The 17,752-nt window shown below is 48.5% G+C and overlaps 1 protein-coding gene across 1 annotated transcript in view; it reads left to right on the forward strand.

Moving 5' to 3' along the window:
- The first annotated feature begins 429 nt into the window (after window positions 1-429).
- The window catches only part of LOC149851726 (scavenger receptor cysteine-rich type 1 protein M130-like), a 28,171-nt gene continuing 10,848 nt past the window's right edge, over window positions 430-17,752 (forward strand). The window contains exons 1-6 of the mRNA XM_090030444.1: window positions 430-499; window positions 9,235-9,549; window positions 13,305-13,619; window positions 13,949-14,254; window positions 15,289-15,606; window positions 16,599-16,913. Of these exons, the coding sequence (XP_089886570.1) occupies window positions 430-499; window positions 9,235-9,549; window positions 13,305-13,619; window positions 13,949-14,254; window positions 15,289-15,606; window positions 16,599-16,913 (1,639 nt within the window). The remainder of the gene's footprint in view (window positions 500-9,234; window positions 9,550-13,304; window positions 13,620-13,948; window positions 14,255-15,288; window positions 15,607-16,598; window positions 16,914-17,752) is intronic.

Below are 17,752 nucleotides of genomic sequence, written 5' to 3' on the forward strand. Positions count from 1 at the left end.
TGAGTTTTAGAGGTTCCTTTTTGTCACCTCTGTTTGTGTATATACATTTATAAACTGGCTGGTGTTCAGTGTCACTGTGTTTCTTATCCTACTGAATAGAGCCATTTCCCCACTGCTCTCTCCTACCTACCCCCTGAACTGTGGTTACGTGATCTGCGAATGTGACATCACAAGCGCAGCCGTCTCTCATATATGGTCACAGGCTGAATTTCACCATTTCATTGGAGGTTTTGGCTGTGAAACACTGGAGATAAACCCTCTGATAATGTCTAAGAAGGTGAAGATAGATTCAATTGGCTCCTCCCTGCAGCTGGAGCCAGCACCTGAATCTATATATTTCCTCCCCTGCTTTGTAGTTTGTCAGACACAGAGGAGCCTTGGCAGTGTGAGGTGAAGGCAGGGCAGTGCCAGCAGGGGAGGAGGGGTAGCATGGCAGTGAAGGGACATCTCTCAGCTCAACGGCTTTGTCTTCTGCTGCTCTTCCTTCAGACCAGCCTGGGTAAGTACCTGCTTTATTTCACTGTCTGAGCTGAGAAAACTAGAACTAGGAAAGTAGTTTGATTGCACTAGACCTGGGGTTTCATTCCTCGAATCACTGAAACTCAGGGGAGGAAGGCAGCTATGTTACAGTACACTTGTGTCTCTGGTTATTTCTCTGTTGGTGTCCCTGCATGGAAAGGGCTAGACATCTGCAGTGAGTATAGTTTTATACTGTCAGTGTCTGTGTATATTGCATTAACTACCCTGTTTCTGTAGCACAGCGAGTACAGAGCTGTTTTCAGTGAGACTAAGAGCATCATTGCTTAGAAATCCTTGATTAAAAATGAGCCACAAGTAAGTCAAAGGGGCTCCTGCAATGCTGACTCCCTCTCATCTCTCTGACCACCTCTCTGCCTGTTCACAAATGCTGGGAAAAAGTCTAGATAGACCGGCTGTAGTCATTAAAGTCCTGTTGCTGTGCTGTGCCTGTTGCACATGCTGGGCTAGCACCAACAGGGTTTTCTTGATTCCCAGGTTTTAACACAGAGCTTTCTGGAGGTCTTCTGTGTCCCTGAGTTTGGTGTGTGAATTCACTGCTCTTCTGGAGCTGAAGCATAAAGAGCTGAAGGTGAAATTGAAAATCAGTCTCTTTTAAAGAAAAAAACAAAGATTTTGCTAGAGACAGTCCATAATATCACAGCTGGTGTGCCCAGATCTCAGTATGTGGGCTGGCAGTAGGTGGGGATTCCCGAGCAAAGGGCATTTTCTGGAGCGATTAATATTGGGCTGCTACCCACTCATTCCTGGAAACTCGCTCAGAATCTGCTGTGCTTTGGTCTCCTGCTTAGACCTGGACATCGCCATAGAGGAGCAGGAGAGCACGACACGGAGATGCTTGGGCAACCAGAGCTACTTTAATCTGACCCCACCCTTTAATCCAAGATACCTTTAATCAAGATACCTAGCTCGGTATCTCTTCCTGCCCAACATGGGCTGTGATCAAGTTCTGCCTCACAGGCACATCAGTTCCAACTCTGTCCCCGATTTTCCTAGTTGTTCTCTGAGCATGATTAGTGACTTATGGAGACTGAAGTCATGTAACCAGCTCTGTACAAGGAAGTCATGGCACTGCCTGCCTCTTGCCCAGTAAAGTAGTAGTAACAGCTGCTGCCTAGCAAAAATGGGGAGGTGGCTTCCAGGACCCCTTCATCCAGACAGGGCCTGAACCCACTCTACAAAGGGTGACTAACCACCATGCTCTGGGCAAGGCAGGGCTCCAGGTATCTTCCATATTTCCTACTGAATTTGGGCTGGGGAATAGAAATGAACAATTCTTCACTGGGTCTTCTTCTGGCCCAATGGCTAAGTCAGAAACACGCCCCAAAAGTAGGAACAATTTTGGGTGTTTATGAGATGACATGCAACAGATAATTTCCTGAATTTTACTGAACATTTTCCTGAAATTTACTGTTACTGTGTTTGGTCCCTATTTGTAATTAATACTAAGCTGTGTCTGGGTTTATTATGTTTGTGGCATTTTTTATGTTCATATGAACCACCTTCTGTAGCACAATTGTAACTTTGTCGTTTTGTCATTTGGCTTGCATAAAGCAGTTTGGTATTTCTTAGATTAAGTATTGCTCTTCAGATAACATCATGCACGCTTCTTTAGATTCAGTCAGTGAGCATATTCATAATCACCAGGTCATGCGAAGAGCATCCTCGGTGGCCATGTGCAGTTCCTGTAGTCCACCACTCAGTCAGTGGAGACTCATTGATAACATGTGAGATGGTGTATGTTTTGCCAGAGCAAGAGTCTCTGCAGGCACAGCTACAGGCTGGATTGTCACAAAGACCTCAACAGTGGAGGTTGGCCGCACACAGACCTCACTCTGTCTGGGACCTATCCAGCAAGCCCATTGACAGCATGGCAGGTTGAAGCCAGGTGGGCAGACTGTAGGATCTGTGACAAGGAACTTATTTGGTGGCAATCTCGACCTCCATTCCTCACACCAGAGGGTCTCCACTGCGTGGTCCTGGTGCAGCACTTTGGACTGCAGTGGGTTTTGTGATGGTAGACATAAAACAGGTGGATTTAAGAGATTGTCGTACAGCAGCAGGCTTGGGTTGGCATAGATCTTCTCCAGCAGCTTGTTAGTTGCATTTTCCATCAGATACAATGGGGAACAATGTTGCTCAAGATTAGGAGTCATGGTAGAGGGGTTCGGTTGAAGAGATTGCGAGATGATGTGCATTGTTGAATGTAGTGTCACATTAGTGAGTTGGGAATAGATCAGAGTTCACGTTGCACCAACTATCAGTAGCTTCCCATGCCAACCATCAGTCCCGGAGAAACTAATGACCCTCCCAGTGAACCAAATTCTGAGAACTTTTCAAGAAATCCTGGTGTTACTGCCACAGACCACCCCGACATTGTGCAGTCCTATGGCTTTCATGTCACTGAGCCTGCACTCTGAATCTTGCAAGTCAATGTTGAGGCTGTCAGCTGTAAAATCAGAGTCTACTGTAGAGTAATCATGGAGAATTCACAATTGAGATGACCATGCATATTGGCTCACAACATGAGCACATGTATTCATGAGTTAAGACCCATCCCCAAAATGTTGATGTACATTTAGGATGATAGCATAGTTAGCTAGAAAGAAGTATAATCAAAGACCGATGTTTCTCACCAGTGGGAAGAAGTGAGATACCATAACTCTTTGGGATAATTCATAGCTAACAATACTGGCTTTGTTTAAAAGGGCATAAAGATTTCCAAGTTTAATTAGATCAGGAAAAACACCTGCAGGCTGGTTTGGAGGGGACTAATCTTATGGCCATATTCAGGTGAATCTGGAGGAGATTTTTGCTGAACCACATCATTACTATGCTCAGGAAGGGGAGATGAGATACTGACTTGTTGCTGAAGAAACTAGAGGCATCAATAGCGGTCTCTGTAGTAATGGCCAGATCATGGCAGTCTGAGGAGGAACGAGGAGAGAAGTAGGATGAAGTGCAGATGAACTCTGTTACTTGGGTCCTAGTTGTGCTTGACTCCTTCGTTGACCAAGACAGAGAAAGATAAAAGCTGCAGCTGGAATATCAGAATTTATGGGACCAATTCCAGCTTCCTGATGTGTGACAAGATCACATGTGCAGAGGGAAGATGCCACATTATCAGACTTCTGTCCCTTGAGTGGTTCTTTGGTGTCCTGAGAAGACACCTGGGATGCAGGCAGTTTTCTCAAAGAAACACACTGATCGCTCTTTGCAGCACTAGACTTTGGAACTTCTAGGCTTTGGGGTGTCTGAGCTTGTAATATATATGTGTGCTGTGTGTGTGTGTGTGTGTATATATATTAGTGGTGTATCATTTTAATCACAGAAAAATGTGGGTTTTGGGTTACTTTTTTTTTAAAACTCTGAAAATTTGGGATGATTTTGTCAGAGAAAACCAGGATCCCTAGTGGTGAGAGGATGGTGGGAGGATGGAGCAGCTGGGGCTGGCCAGGAGCAGCAGGAGTCTCTGCAGGCACAGGTGCTGTGAATCACGCAGCAGGGACAATGCTCAGCATCCGCCTGCCAGGCATTCAAGAGGCAAGGAGACCCCTGGGCCCTTTTGCACAATGTGTGTTGTTTAGATGCATGTTACAAACTGGCACCAAAAATTGCCATTTCACTAAGTTAGTCGGTGTGAAAATGCACATTGATTTTTTTTTTTAATAGTGGATTTTGATTTATCATGGCAATTTAGGAGCACCTCCAACATGCTTTAGTTTTACCATGGCTAACTGTTCCACCAGAGTTAATTTTATTGTGATACTTTTGTAACATGTATTTTCACACACAGCTGAAATCACCATTTCCGCAGTTCTGGCATGATTTGTCCACCAGGTGCCACTTGGATTCACTGTGAAATCCATGTCATTTTCAATGTGGTTGGTAGCATTCTTGTGTAGTGCATGCCTTTCCACAGCAGGCGGAAAGGATTAAAATTGTTCTGCCAGGCGGAAAGGATTAAAATTGTTCTGCCTACAGATCAGTCAGATCATCTCCTCAAGGCCTGAATCAGGTTAATAATTTTTTTTTTTTTTTACTGAATCCATTTTCTGTTAGCACATGCGCTGTACTCACAGCTTCATTAATCTGAAGCCAGATCTGGCTCAGATACTCACCTGCATCCTCTCCCTGCTTCCCCTGAGGTCATTCTCCCATGCATCCTGTTTTGATCAACCCAGGGTTCCCACAGTGCTCCCACAGGTGTCTTAGAGGTCACCAAAACTGTAGCCTGTCAAGCAGGTAGTCCATGATAGTACCAGCCCTGCACACTTTGCACATGTGTGTCACACCCAGCACACTGGTCTTACCAATGGGGCTGCAACCCAGGGTCTTCCCTCCTCGCCATGTTGCTGGCTGGGGCTTCCTTTTCCCAGGACCCCACATCAGGGTTTTCTCTCCTCTTGGACCTTGGGGCTCCCCTGGCCACCCCCACAGTCCCCTAGACACAGAAGGCAAAGGTAGGCACCCCTATGGGTGCACCCAGCCCCGGTTGTCCAACAAACAACACAAAGTCAACACCAAGTCAAGTCTTCCTTGCCTTTCCTGCACCCCAACCTGTTTGCAAGCACCTCTTTGAAAGCACAAAAACGGGGTTCTGCAATGCTGGGCACTCTTGCTCCCTCACCAATGTAGGAAATTACATGGGGTCCCTACACTGTTGGCTGTTTGGGAAGCTGCCTGTGGCAGTGCTGGCCCTGCAAGCTTTGCTGCCTCTCAGCACCACACAGCACAATGGGCTGCCAAGCCGGGTGCACCCCAGGGGCTTCATGCCTCGTCTGTCAGCTTTGCTGGGGTGTTGTTTCAAGGTGATCCCAGGGTCTCCCAGGCAGTTCCTGCATTAGCATTACAGCTCCCCCTGACACTGAGCAACCAAGTGGACCATGGTCCTGTTTCTTCATCTCTTCCAGGAAGCACTGTCTCAACCCTGGTATGAACCCACTCCCCATGCCATTTGGTGCCAGAGGCCCAGATACTTTCCTGTCCCCCATCCTGTTCCTGCAAGCCTGCTCCATGAGACCTTCTGTATCCCAGTCAGGCAGTTAGAGATTTGGAGAGACAGCCCCTAGCATGTTGCATTGGACTCTCCTAAAAAGGGGATGGTGAGCACAGGCACTGTGAGCAGGGGTCCACCATACCTCCAGGTCTGGCTGGGGGGCAGCTATGCTCTGGTGCAGAGAGCATGTGAAATTGCCTGGGAGCAACTGAAATTTTCCTGAGGTCAAACAAATTCATCTGCCTCAGTAACCCTGGGGAGGCAGGGGAAGGATTTGAGGAGATGGGTTTCCCAAACCCTGGGAAAGCAGTGTGGAGAGCACTGGACAGCACACACATTCCCATCCTGTCACCGTGCCAGAACAACTGGTCATTTGTCAACAGGAAGGGATTTCCTTCAGTCATTGTCTAAGCTGTAGTGGATCACCGTGGAAGATTTACTAACATTTACAAAGGATGGGCAGGAAGCAACCATGATGCACCTGTCTTTTGAAACTCACCACTGCCTGGGATGGTGGAGAAGGGCCAAGATGCCCCAGGACTGGGGGAGGTTGTCATCTGGGGTGTTTCAGTGCCACCCCTCATAATTGCTGATGTAGCTTACCCACTCCTGCCTGGCTCATGAAGCCAGACGGGGGCAAGTGACTGACCCCCCAAAACAGACCTTCAACTACCACAAATGCTGCATGACTGCAAATGTGTCTTGGGGTGCTGGAGACCACTGAACTACAGGCTGGAGGTAGAGCCAGAGACCATCACCGTGTTCATAGTGGCAGCCTGCATGTTGCACAATATTTGTGAAACACGGGGTGAAATTTTCAGTGAGTCTGGGGCCCAAGACTTGAGGGAAGTGAGAGTATCTGCCAGATCTAGACCAAGCCAAGCAGGGCAAAGAGGAGGGTTAGACATTCATGCAAATGGTGGTAGGGGAGCTGTGGTGAGAAATTGCCTTGCAGCACACATAATGGCTACTCAGATGGGAAAATATGCTCTTTAAAACCATTAGGCTTCATGCTTTTGTGTACCTGCATGGTTTTTTAAATTCATTCCATATTTCATATAACTTTGGACCTCAATAAAGTGTTTCTGATAAATGGTTTGGATCCCTTTGATAACAGGGTCTGGGGGTTGATGCATTAGTGGTTTTGCTTTGGGGGTGGGGGTGATCAGGGATGGAAAAGGAGAAAGACATCCTCAATGCAGGATGGAGGGGTGTTTGGGTGATGTGACTGTGGGACATGGGGGATGAGCATGGGCTGCTCAGTCAGGCACCTGAAGGAGAAAGTAATTTTAGCAAAAGTCCATGGTGGGGGGAAGGACCTGAAGATCAGGCGGGAGCAGGGGTGGGTGGAAGGTGGGGCTTGAGGACACAGTGGGGTGAGGGGAACTGCAGGGGCTGAAACACACACAGGCACTGCATCAAAAATTACCATAGTATCTCTCTAGCCAGCCCAAGCGTCAAACCGAGGTTTCATAAGTAAAAGGTATTTCCTACAGAGAAAAAAAGGGCAGATTGTCACAGTGCGAAGAACCGAGTGGAAGAAGTTAGCAGTGACATCATGTTTCAAGAGACGATATAGAAAAAAAGTCACTTCATAAGTGCCGCAACAGTTTGGACATGGCGGGCATAGAAGGGCTATGGTCGTTGCTGTGATAAGGAAGTCAGGTTGTCATTGAAGGAATTGCAGGCAGGGTTCAGCCAAATAAATTCCTGAACAGGAGGACCAGCCCACACTGTGGTTTGGGAAATAGAGAAGAGGTTATTGCTGTATCCAGGTCTGCCTCCAACCAAGAGGCCGGTAATCAAAGCAGGGGATTGGAGTAACGTGGTCTGCAGGAAATGAACTGACATACGTGTAAACAGCGTAACTGTGAAAATGGTGATGGGACAATGGCACAGTCAGACGTAGACATCCCCGCTGAAACACAGCAGGCCGTGTCCCTGGACTCTGCTGCATAACACGGCTTCATCCACTCCCGGGGCCTCAGCGAGGCAGACAAGACGATGCTCTTCAATGCCCTTGGCAGATTGGAGCGGACAACTAGGATGCTGAAAGAGAAGTCTCCTGCCGCCCAACGCAGAGTATGAACAGATGAACCTCCTCATGGACCTCCGTAACAGCTTTTCATTCTCGAGGCATAAAATGCATGAGGACAATGATGCCCAGCTATGGGGAGACGCAGGCATGTCTGACTTGGCACAATCCTGAAAAAAGGACTTTGCATGCAGCACCAGCAGCTGGCTTCTGTGCCTGGCTGGTGAGGACAGAGTGAGCTGTCAAAGAAAAGGAAAAACTTAGCCGGTTTGCAATTTAACTCCCAAGGATGCATTGGTGACTCTATATGGAGGGAAAAAAATCTTTGCTCGATCAAAAGAGTCTGGTCATTGCTTTGTCTCCCTTCTGGGTGGTGGGGTTGCCTGGAAATGGGCCCAGCTTAGAAGGCAGGCCCGTGACGTACAATCCCTCAGTCAGCGTTGGCAGGAAAAAATGGGTACGCCCGTGGGGGAAGGGGATATTTGGGGTACGCTGGGGTAGAAAACCTAAGCAAGGACAACAGTGAGCAAAAGAGAGCGGTAGCTGAGCTGTCTGAAGTGTTTTTCATAGTTTGGCACCCCTGAGTGTCGTTATGTTTTGTTCCCGTGGTTGCAAAGGTGATGATCCCTGCCTCAACATTAAGGCAAAGCTGGCACCCCTGAGCGTTAGGAAATTTGTCATGTTAATGCAAAGGAAGGTAATCACCATTCCTCTGTCAGAGATGAGTGCTACAAAGGACCATCACCCAGCTTGGACAGACAGGGTTAGAAAACCAAAAGGGACAAAGGCAGCCACAGAAAAACCCCCAAAGTGACTGTAATAAAATTGCTGCCGTGCCTCAACAGGACCATGCCATTTACATTTCTCGGGGCGAGCACCTGAACATGCTTTAGGCCAGTTAGTCTGATTGGCAAGCCAGAAAATTTGTGCCATCACCCAACAAAACTTGGTGGCCTTCTCAGGACGAAGTGGGCCAAGCCCCAGTGTCTCTCACCCCATTCTCATTAAGAAACTGGGGGACTGTGGTGTAGACACCCACACACATTTCCCAATGCCTGGAGGGGACGTATGCTGGCCTCTGTGCATTGACAGTGACTTGGGATCTGCAACCAAGCGCTAACCGGGGTCACCATGTAACCAAAACTGACAAGGAGCCAGTACATTTCTAGGGGAGAGCACCCTGCATCCAAAATGCATTGCTGAACGGCAGAAAATTGAGGTGGTGGGAGGAGTCTAACAGGCCCTATGAGGAGACCCCTCACAAAAAAATGAAGCCAATCACAAACTACATTCCTAACCTGCCCCTGCTGGAATTCCCTAAGTAGAAGGTCAGGAGGGTAAAATGGTTATGAGGTGCCCTCCAGTGTTTTCCACTAATAACAGCACATTATCCAATTATGAATGCTAAACTCATTTTGCAGAATAGTAACGAGAATCATTGTTGGTACATTGTGAGAGTTAAATAAAACCAAAAGATATCTTTAGTTAGAAAAAGCCAACATTGTGTACAGGTGCCCCCCTTCATCCCATACTAGGGCTGAGAGGAGAGCAGGGGTCTGACCCCAGGATCCTGGTGTGAAGCTGCCCGGGCCAGTAGGGCAAATAAACAATGGTGCTGGGGCTCCGGGCTCGCTGTAACCCTGCTCTTTCTCGGTTGTTGCAGGTGCTGATGAGCTACGGCTGGAGAACGGAGGCAGCCCCTGTGCTGGGAGAGTGGAGATCAAACACCAGGATGAGTGGGGGACAGTGTGTAGTTTTGGGTGGGACATGATAGATGCTGAGGTTGTTTGTAGGCAGCTGGGATGTGGATCTGCTGTCAGGGCCCCTCAATGGGCTCATTTTGGAGAAGGGTCTGGAAGGATTTGGATGTATGAAACTGCCTGTCATGGCGCTGAGTCTGCTCTGTCGGACTGCAGCCACGAGGGATGGGGTGAGAATTACTGCTTTCATCTTTTGGATGCTGGTGTCATCTGTTCAGGTAAGAAATCAGCAAACTCAACTTTACGTCAAATCTTTGAGAGGAAAGGGCTGGGCCCTGAGCAAGTCGCAAACATTAATGTCATGTGAATATGATGTGACTGGGATTTTATGCCCAAACCCCAAACTTGTGCATCATGCCATGCCATATATGCACGACCGGATGCATAGTGTTTGGGATCAGGTAAAGAATTCCTCAGATCCCAATTGCATGACTGCTCAGTTTTGCAGCTGGGGAGTAGGTGTCTTTACACGTGGTCTGGAGGTGGGCCGGGTGCTTTAATTAGAGCACCTCTTGGGAGTTTCTCTAACTAAAGTCCCTTCACCATCTTGTGTATTCACTGTCCCTCACTTCAAAATGGTGGTGGAGGGGCTTTAAATAAAGCTCATTTGACAAGCTTTCAGTAAGCGCCTCCCCCGCCATTTTGAAGAGCAGGGGCACTGAATACATGGATGCTGAGGCTTCAGGAGCATGCTAATTGGCACACCCCAGCAAACTTGATTAACCACATCTGATCTAATTGTGCTGTAATTACAGCATGTCAGAGCAGACATCCCACAGCACAACTACAGGCACTCTGAAATGTGTCCCTGAGCATGGAGGGGCCTCTCCAGGATGTGCAGGGGGCAGCCCCAGGTCCTGAACCAGGACTTGGGTGGGGGAAGGGCTGCCCCATGTCCAATCCCCAAGATCTGGCATGAGGTGGATGAATCCCAGACTCCTGCTCCTGCCCCATGCTGACAGCTGATTGTTATCATCTGTGTGGGGGAGCCCATGTCTGGGACATGCCAGACATTCAATTTAGAGCTGGATGCAAACCAGCCACAAAGATGTGTCACTTGTGGCTTCTTGGCCATATCCTGATATTCCCTGAACATGTGGCATGCTTCACTTTATCCTGTGATTAATGTGTTCATTGCAAAAGAGATGTAAAGTTTACCAGGTGCCCTAATTTTGTAAATCCTAAGGGCTGATTGTGTGACTATGCCTGGGGTATAGATGAGAGGATGGTAAGGGAAGGAGACTGAAATTGGGAGTCAGCAGTGAAAGTTGAAATCTCTTTCCAGCTCAGATGCTATTTAAAAAACTGGCACAGGATGAGCTCTGTTCTGCCCTTCTGGACTGCTTTTGGGATTGCAGGAGCAGAGATCTCAAGAGCTCCCTCATTTAGGACACTTAGATGCAAGATCACTGTGCCTGCTATTTTAAGATCTTGGTGGGCCCTGGTTACTATTCTGCCTTGTTGCTGGTCATTTGGAGAGATGTGTATTCCCTCATGTGACAAGAAGGCCTTATCTTGCTTCCATCCAGGTACAGCACAGAAATATTTATGGAGCACTTTTGGCTTCTTGTTATCATTATTACTGACTACCAACTGCATGTAGTATGGGGGTGCCTGGTGACCTACCAGGGTCTAACTACAGCTCAGCAGATGTGAACTTGAACCCTATCCTGGGGTCTAGCCACTGGCCACTCCCAGCTGACCAAGTGGTGCTAGATGCCAGGTCTTCAGGCTGCAGGAGTCAAAGGCAGCCCTAATACTACCTTGTGTGCTTCTTAGCACCACTGTCTCCCAGATAGCACTTAGGGATCACTAAAGCACAGGTAACCCTGAAATGGAACATGAAATACGAATGCAGACAGCTCAGGGTCTTAAAATCAAAGTCTAACTATTAATACAACAAGTATTATCTTAGAAGTTTCTATATTCAGAGAGAGAGAAATATTCAGTACAATAATCTCACCCAATCCCAGATATTACTTTGCTCAACAGAAAAGACAGCCACTCAGCTCCTAGAAGCAAAGGGCATTTCATGGGCTGGGACAGTCCAGACAAGTGTTGAAGTCTGGATTTATGATGATGACTAACTTTCTTGCTCCGTGCTTTTTATGACTTTCTTCAACTTTGCTACCTTGACTCTGATTAGATTGGTCTCTCTGCAGTCAGCATACCATCCATCTTTTATCCCATCAGCATATTCCTTTGTCTAACAAACCCATCACAAGCACACTTCTTAGTTTTACCTTTTTCCAGTGTCTTACTTTGGGCATTGTCCATTGGTCTCCCTCATCACTTGTCATTAATGTATCCAGTCCTTTCAGCCCTCTGATTCAGCTGCTTAGTGAGAAGTTCAGTTAATTGGAGCTGATAACAAGACCATTGCTGTGTTAACTTAAAAGAGCATCTCACATTGATAAAAAAGAAAATATATAATACAATGAGCACCTATGAGCTCTACAAAAGCAAGTCAAAGCCAGCTAATAAATAAATAAGAAGTTAATAAGGACAAAACATAAGCAACGATTAAATAAGGCTAAATCTAAACAAGATTTTAAGCAGGTGCAACTTCAAAGCATTAAACATAACAAGCTACCCTAACATGCTGTTGTCTACAGAAAGTAGCCACACAAGCTCCACAGAGCTACAGGGTTGAGGTAGACCTTTCACCTGACTTGGGGTGGTATCACTGGAAGGATTTCCCTTGTTTCTTGTCATGAGGCCAGTGCAGAGTCCCAGATCTAGTCAGCTTCAGTGAGGGAGCCAGCTCAGTTCATCCTCTGAACAGATATCTGCTGCAACACGCCTGGAGCAGCACCCCGGTGCCAGCTGGGCTGAGTGAAGCGGTTGGGGCAGTCTGCCCCTGAAGCCACAGACAACAGACCTCACCTGCTCCTTCCCTTAAAAGCCAGGCCCAGCTCTGTCCATTGTCTGGGCATGGACAAAAGTTCTTGCTCCTTCCCCTCTGTGCTTTTCCTTTTTGAGGCTCTGGTTTGGACTCCTGGCTCCAACTCCAACCTCTGATCCTGGTGGGACCTCTGGCACCCCTCATTCTGGTTTCCTGCTGTTGATTCTGGTTCACACTTCAGTTCTGGCTTTTGGTTTGTGATCCCAGTTAACCCTTGGCTTACCCTATTTCCAGTTAGGTCTTTTGACTTTGGTTACAGTTTGCAGCTCCAGTGCTAGAGCCCCCCCATACCCCAAACTCCTGGGAGACCTATCTAAATTGCACCTGTCTTCCCTTATTAGCTTTTTACACCACAGAGTTTCTGATTCATATAGATTGCTACTATTCCCTTTCTTTATTACATGTGGTCTTTTTATTGCTAACTGCTCCAGTCACTTCACTGTGAATCCGGATGGGTGTAATGGAACAGTTGTAGGTGGTCTTGTATAATGGCTAGGCCAGCAAGGGAAAATACGGCCTGAGCTCTGGTGAAGAGGCACAAGCCATATACCAAAGGCAGAGGGAGGTCCAGAAGCAGAGCCCAGTTTTAGGATCTGGGGGTCAATTGCCAAGGGGCAATCCACAGAGCAAAGTTGAAAAACAGACCGAAACCAAAGTTAGGAGCAAGGAAGCAGAGCCACAGGGAAATCCAAATCAGAAGTCCAGAAATAAGCTGAAAACCAGAGCTGGGAACTAGGAGGTGCAGGACTGCTAACTTGCCTGGAGATGCAGAACCCAGCTGGTGCTATGTTGGTAGGTAATGCTCCCGGCAGCTAGTCAGGAAGTTTGCTTCTCCTAAGCCAGGGCAGATTTCATTACTTAGGGTTGGTGCAGATGTGGCTGCTGTAATACTTGGCTGTGGCTGGCCTGACTGCTCAGAGTTCCTGACAGCCCTGGGCCCAGGCTGGTCTGCCTCATCAGCACCTTGACAATGAGCTCTTACCAAAAGTGCTCTAGGGGAACAGTACCCAGCTCTTACCCAGTGGTACCCAGACCCTTTGAAAGCTCCTGCCTTTGCTGACGTTCTAGGTCATGTTGAAGCCCGTCTGGTTGGAGGGAATGGGACCTGTGTGGGACGTGTGGAGATAAAACGGGGAGACACCTGGGGAAGCATCTGTGATTCCCACTTTGATCTCACGGCTGCCAGTGTCCTCTGCAGTCAGTTGCAGTGCGGGACAGCTGTATCCACCCCAGGAGGAGCTCACTTCGGAGAAGGAGAAGGGCCCGTTTGGACTGAAGAGTTCCAGTGTGAGGGGAATGAGTCTCATCTCTTTTATTGCCCCAGGACACCATATGTAGATCAAGCATGTTCACATGGAAATGATGTTGGCATCATATGCTCCAGTAAGTGTACAACATCATGTATAAAATGCTATGGATGTGTGCTCTAGATGAGGGTGCATTACTAAAAATCTATAAAATCAAGTAACTTCTTTGTAGAAAAATGGGAGGGTAGGGGGTGGGTCACCTCCTTTTACAGGGAGCTACATGGGTTGCTTGCCCACATCATCACTCTGTAGGGAATAATGACTAGGATCAGCTCCTGGTAAATCTAAACAATCCAAGAGCAGGAGAAAGAAATCAACATCCCTCCAACTTCTTTATCTGCTTGGTGTAGAGTGGCACATTAGCTATTTATCTCCTCTCTTGAATGCCCTCTCCCTTCTCCCCAGGGTTCAGGTTGGTGAACGGCACCTCGGTGTGCTCGGGGAGAGTGGAAGTCCAGGTGCTCGATGCCTGGGGCACCCTCTGTGACTCGCGCTGGGATTTATCCGATGCCAATGTCCTCTGTCATCAGCTTGACTGTGGAGTTGCTGTGTCCACTCCAGGAGCAGGGCATTTCGGGAAAGGAACTGGCCCTGTCTGGGGTGACACATTTCACTGTAAGGGAACTGAAGCTCACTTGGGGTTTTGCGCTGTTACTGCCCTGGGGGCCTCTCGGTGCTCGCATGACCACGATGCTGGTGTGATTTGCTCAGGTAAGTTGAGGAGCAATAAAGGGTGTTTGACCTGCCCCTTGGCGTGTTGGCCGTATAGGGAGGGGGAACCTCTGGGCTGAGCAAGGGTGGGTGAGCTGGATCCTAACCCAAGGATTATTCAGGAAAATGCTAGCTGTGTTGCTCTTGCCTAAATGAAAGTTTGGGTCCAAGTCACAGGGATTTCTCACGTACAAATCTTCCGACAAATAGTTTCCAGTCCCCTCCCATGCCTGAGGTAGTGCACTGCAGGAGGAGCTTGGATCATTGCCCCTTATATTCAGACACTTCCCCCAACCCAACCTAGTGCATTGGATTAAGGATCCATAGTATGAGACACTTGTGCTCTGGGGTGGTTGCTTCAGACCCTTCCCTACTCTTCCTCTTTACAAGCTGGAGATGTCAAGGTGGCCTTGGTATCTTCAGATGTTACAGGATAGGTCTTGATCATGGCAGAGTGCTCTAGTACTGTAGGAACAGCCTAGATACTGGTTCACATCATGACCCAGTCTCAGAAGACGAGCCTTGTATCAGAGCAGCACACCCAGTGTCAGTACTCTCACCATGTTACTGAGGCTATTGCTCCTGGGTGCCACATTTACACGTGCACTCAGAACTACAGCATATCGAGCTGGCTTGGAGTAGCCCCTGCTGGCAGGGGACCCGGAGTGGTGGGGAAGTCAGCCTGACAGCCCAGAACTGCTCCGACCTAGCAAAATGTGCTGTGGAGGGGCCAGCAAGCATCCCCTATCCTGAAGCACCCTCCTGGCATCAGCATCTACACATCGCAGCACACTTAATAACATCATTGCACATTAGTACTTGTATTTCCATGTACTAAACTATGGCAACATTTATTAGTTTCCTGCAGACTAATGGGGCTGCACATGTAGATGCCGAGACTTTACTGCGTTCTTAGTTAGGCAGCTCCACAGTAAACATCTCGTGGAGATGCACCCACAGACTCCATCATGGGCAGTAATGTTCCTAACGTATAACAGTTTAGTCCATTCATTCCCCTCCTTTCCTGGCCCCAGGCCGATCTGAATCCCTCAGGCTGCTGAAAGGAGAGAGCCGGTGTGATGGCAGAGTAGAGATTTCCCTCGGCGGTGAGTGGGGCAGAGTCCTGGATGATGAGTGGGACATGAAGGATGCCAGCGTGGTGTGCAGGCAGCTGCACTGCGGAGTTGCTGAGAGCGCCTACAACCTGCCGAAGTCTGAGCAAGGGACGGGCCCCGTGGGGCTTCGAGGTGTGCGATGTGCAGGACACGAGTCCAATCTGACACTCTGCAGTACCAGTCTGTCTGAGAGCGAGCAGGCAGGACTCACTGCGGATGTTGGTGTTGTTTGTTCAGGTAACTTCCCCTGAAAATCCTATGGCCGCACTCTCCCTGTGCAGGAGGAATGTGACCATCCAGGGCCTGGATCCCCCCTGCCCGCTTCCCCAACACTGTGCCCCAGCCACCACTTTGAAGCATGGGAGCACTGATGCATGAGACTCTCTGGCCACTTTAGTTAGGGTGAGTCGGAGAGCTGCTCTTATTAAAGTGCCCCTTAGGCTTTTGTCTTGAAGGACCTGGCCCCGCATCCATTTTAACTGACTGGCTGCCTTGCATATGTCCTGACCTCTGGCTGCTCCATCCAGGAAGGGCACAGACCATCTGCAGATACTTCCTCAGCCTGACACAGGGTGCTTCTTCCTAGGAACTTGCTCAAAGGATCGTTTCTAACTGTTTGGGTTGATCAAATTAAAGATATCGGATTTACCCAAAAAACCTTGCCTATCCTTGCTCTCTGGCTCTCTAGTGGCAGATCCCAATTGTAGCTCCTAGTCTGGCCCTTGCTTACCAGCCCTTTCATGGCAAGTCACCGCTGTGCAGATCGGGGGCAGACAAGGGAGGTTTTCAGCCTTATAGTGCACCTGCTCCCATCTCACTAATGCCCAACAGCACTTGAGAAGCTTGAAGTGCAACACGTAACAAGGCCCAATATGGCAGTTGGAAATTCTCACCTAGAAGCCATTTGAAAGTACTCAGGTTTTCAAAAAACAGAGGTTTATTAAATCCCTAATCCCTTGGCCAAATGTGTGTCGCGCTAAGACTACTATGCTAAGAAGACATTCAGGGGTAGGTCCTATCCTTACGTGACTGGAATCAATGGCTTCTCAAGAAAGTTTCCATTATTTCCTTAGAAACATTGCAAGAAGTTTATAGACTGATATTCTTGTTCAAAATAAATCTTGAAGCGTTTTAGTATTTCAGCCAATGAAGCATGAATAATGATTTGCAGGAAAGCTTTCAGTTACCAGCACCCCTTCACCATTAAGAACTGGGCTTTCTCCCTGCAGGAAGCAGGCAGCTCAGGCTGGTAAATGCGACGGGTCGCTGCGCTGGGAGAGTGGAGATTTACTACCAGGGCACCTGGGGGACAGTCTGTGGTGATTCCTGGGACTTGTCTGAATCCAACGTGGTTTGCAAACAGCTGGGATGTGGACACGCCATCGAGGCAGCTGCCTCCGCTCATTATGGGGAAGGCTCAGGACAGATCTGGCTGGATGGTGTGAGCTGCTCTGGGAATGAATCCGAGCTCTGGGAGTGCCCTTCCAGGGGCTGGGGGCAGCACGACTGCAGACACAAGGAGTATGCAGGAGTGCTCTGCTCAGGTTTGTTGTGTGACTGCTCTTGTGGGCCTGGGTACCAAGGATTCAAGGGAGGGGGCTCAAAATTTTGGGGAGAGCTGAGAATGCTAGGCACTTTCCTTGCCTGTCTCTGTCTGTTTCCTTCTTGCTTACGTACCACCAGCAGTCCATCAATACAAGGATGACACTTTTCCAGCACATGGGGCCTTGTCATTAGGACATGTTTTCTTTAGCTTATAATAGGGAATCTAGAAGGTGATGGATGGAGTTAAGAGCCCAAGTGGCTAAACTAGGGCTGGAGCCTGAAATGCCAGACCCAGTGCAGTAGAGCTAAGGCAAAGGCATCAGCCAAGGAAGAGCAGCAGAAGCCAGGAAGGCTGATACTCCAATAAGGGGACGGAGGTGTAAGGTGGCCTGCTGGCTTGGGCTAAGTGCCCATTTGCACTTAGAGCGAGCAGGCAGGACTCACTGCGGATGTTGGTGTTGTTTGTTCAGGTAACTTCCCCTTAAAATCCTATGGCCGCACTCTCCCTGTGCAGGAAGAATGTGACCATCCAGGGCCTGGATCCCCCCTGCCCGCTCCCCCAACACTGTGCCCCAGCCACCACTTTGAACATGTGGGCACACCTGTAGGGGAAGTTCAGAGGATCTGATTAGCAAATAAGGCAATAGATTTCCTGGGGGACAAGTACAGTCTGGGAGAGCCAATGAAGGGTGAGGACTGATGTCAGTCTAACAAGATGTGAAGAGATCTGCTGGCAGGAGACCAGTGTGAAGTTTCCTGTAGGGCTCTGGGGCCAACCTCCCTTTCCAAACTTTACTAAGAAAATCAAGGCATGGCATATTGGAGAATAGAGGGAGGG

The sequence above is a fragment of the Crocodylus siamensis genome, unplaced genomic scaffold (genome assembly GCF_052110815.1).
Source record: "Crocodylus siamensis isolate JL-2025a unplaced genomic scaffold, ASM5211081v1 HiC_scaffold_334, whole genome shotgun sequence".
Taxonomy (NCBI): domain Eukaryota; kingdom Metazoa; phylum Chordata; order Crocodylia; family Crocodylidae; genus Crocodylus; species Crocodylus siamensis.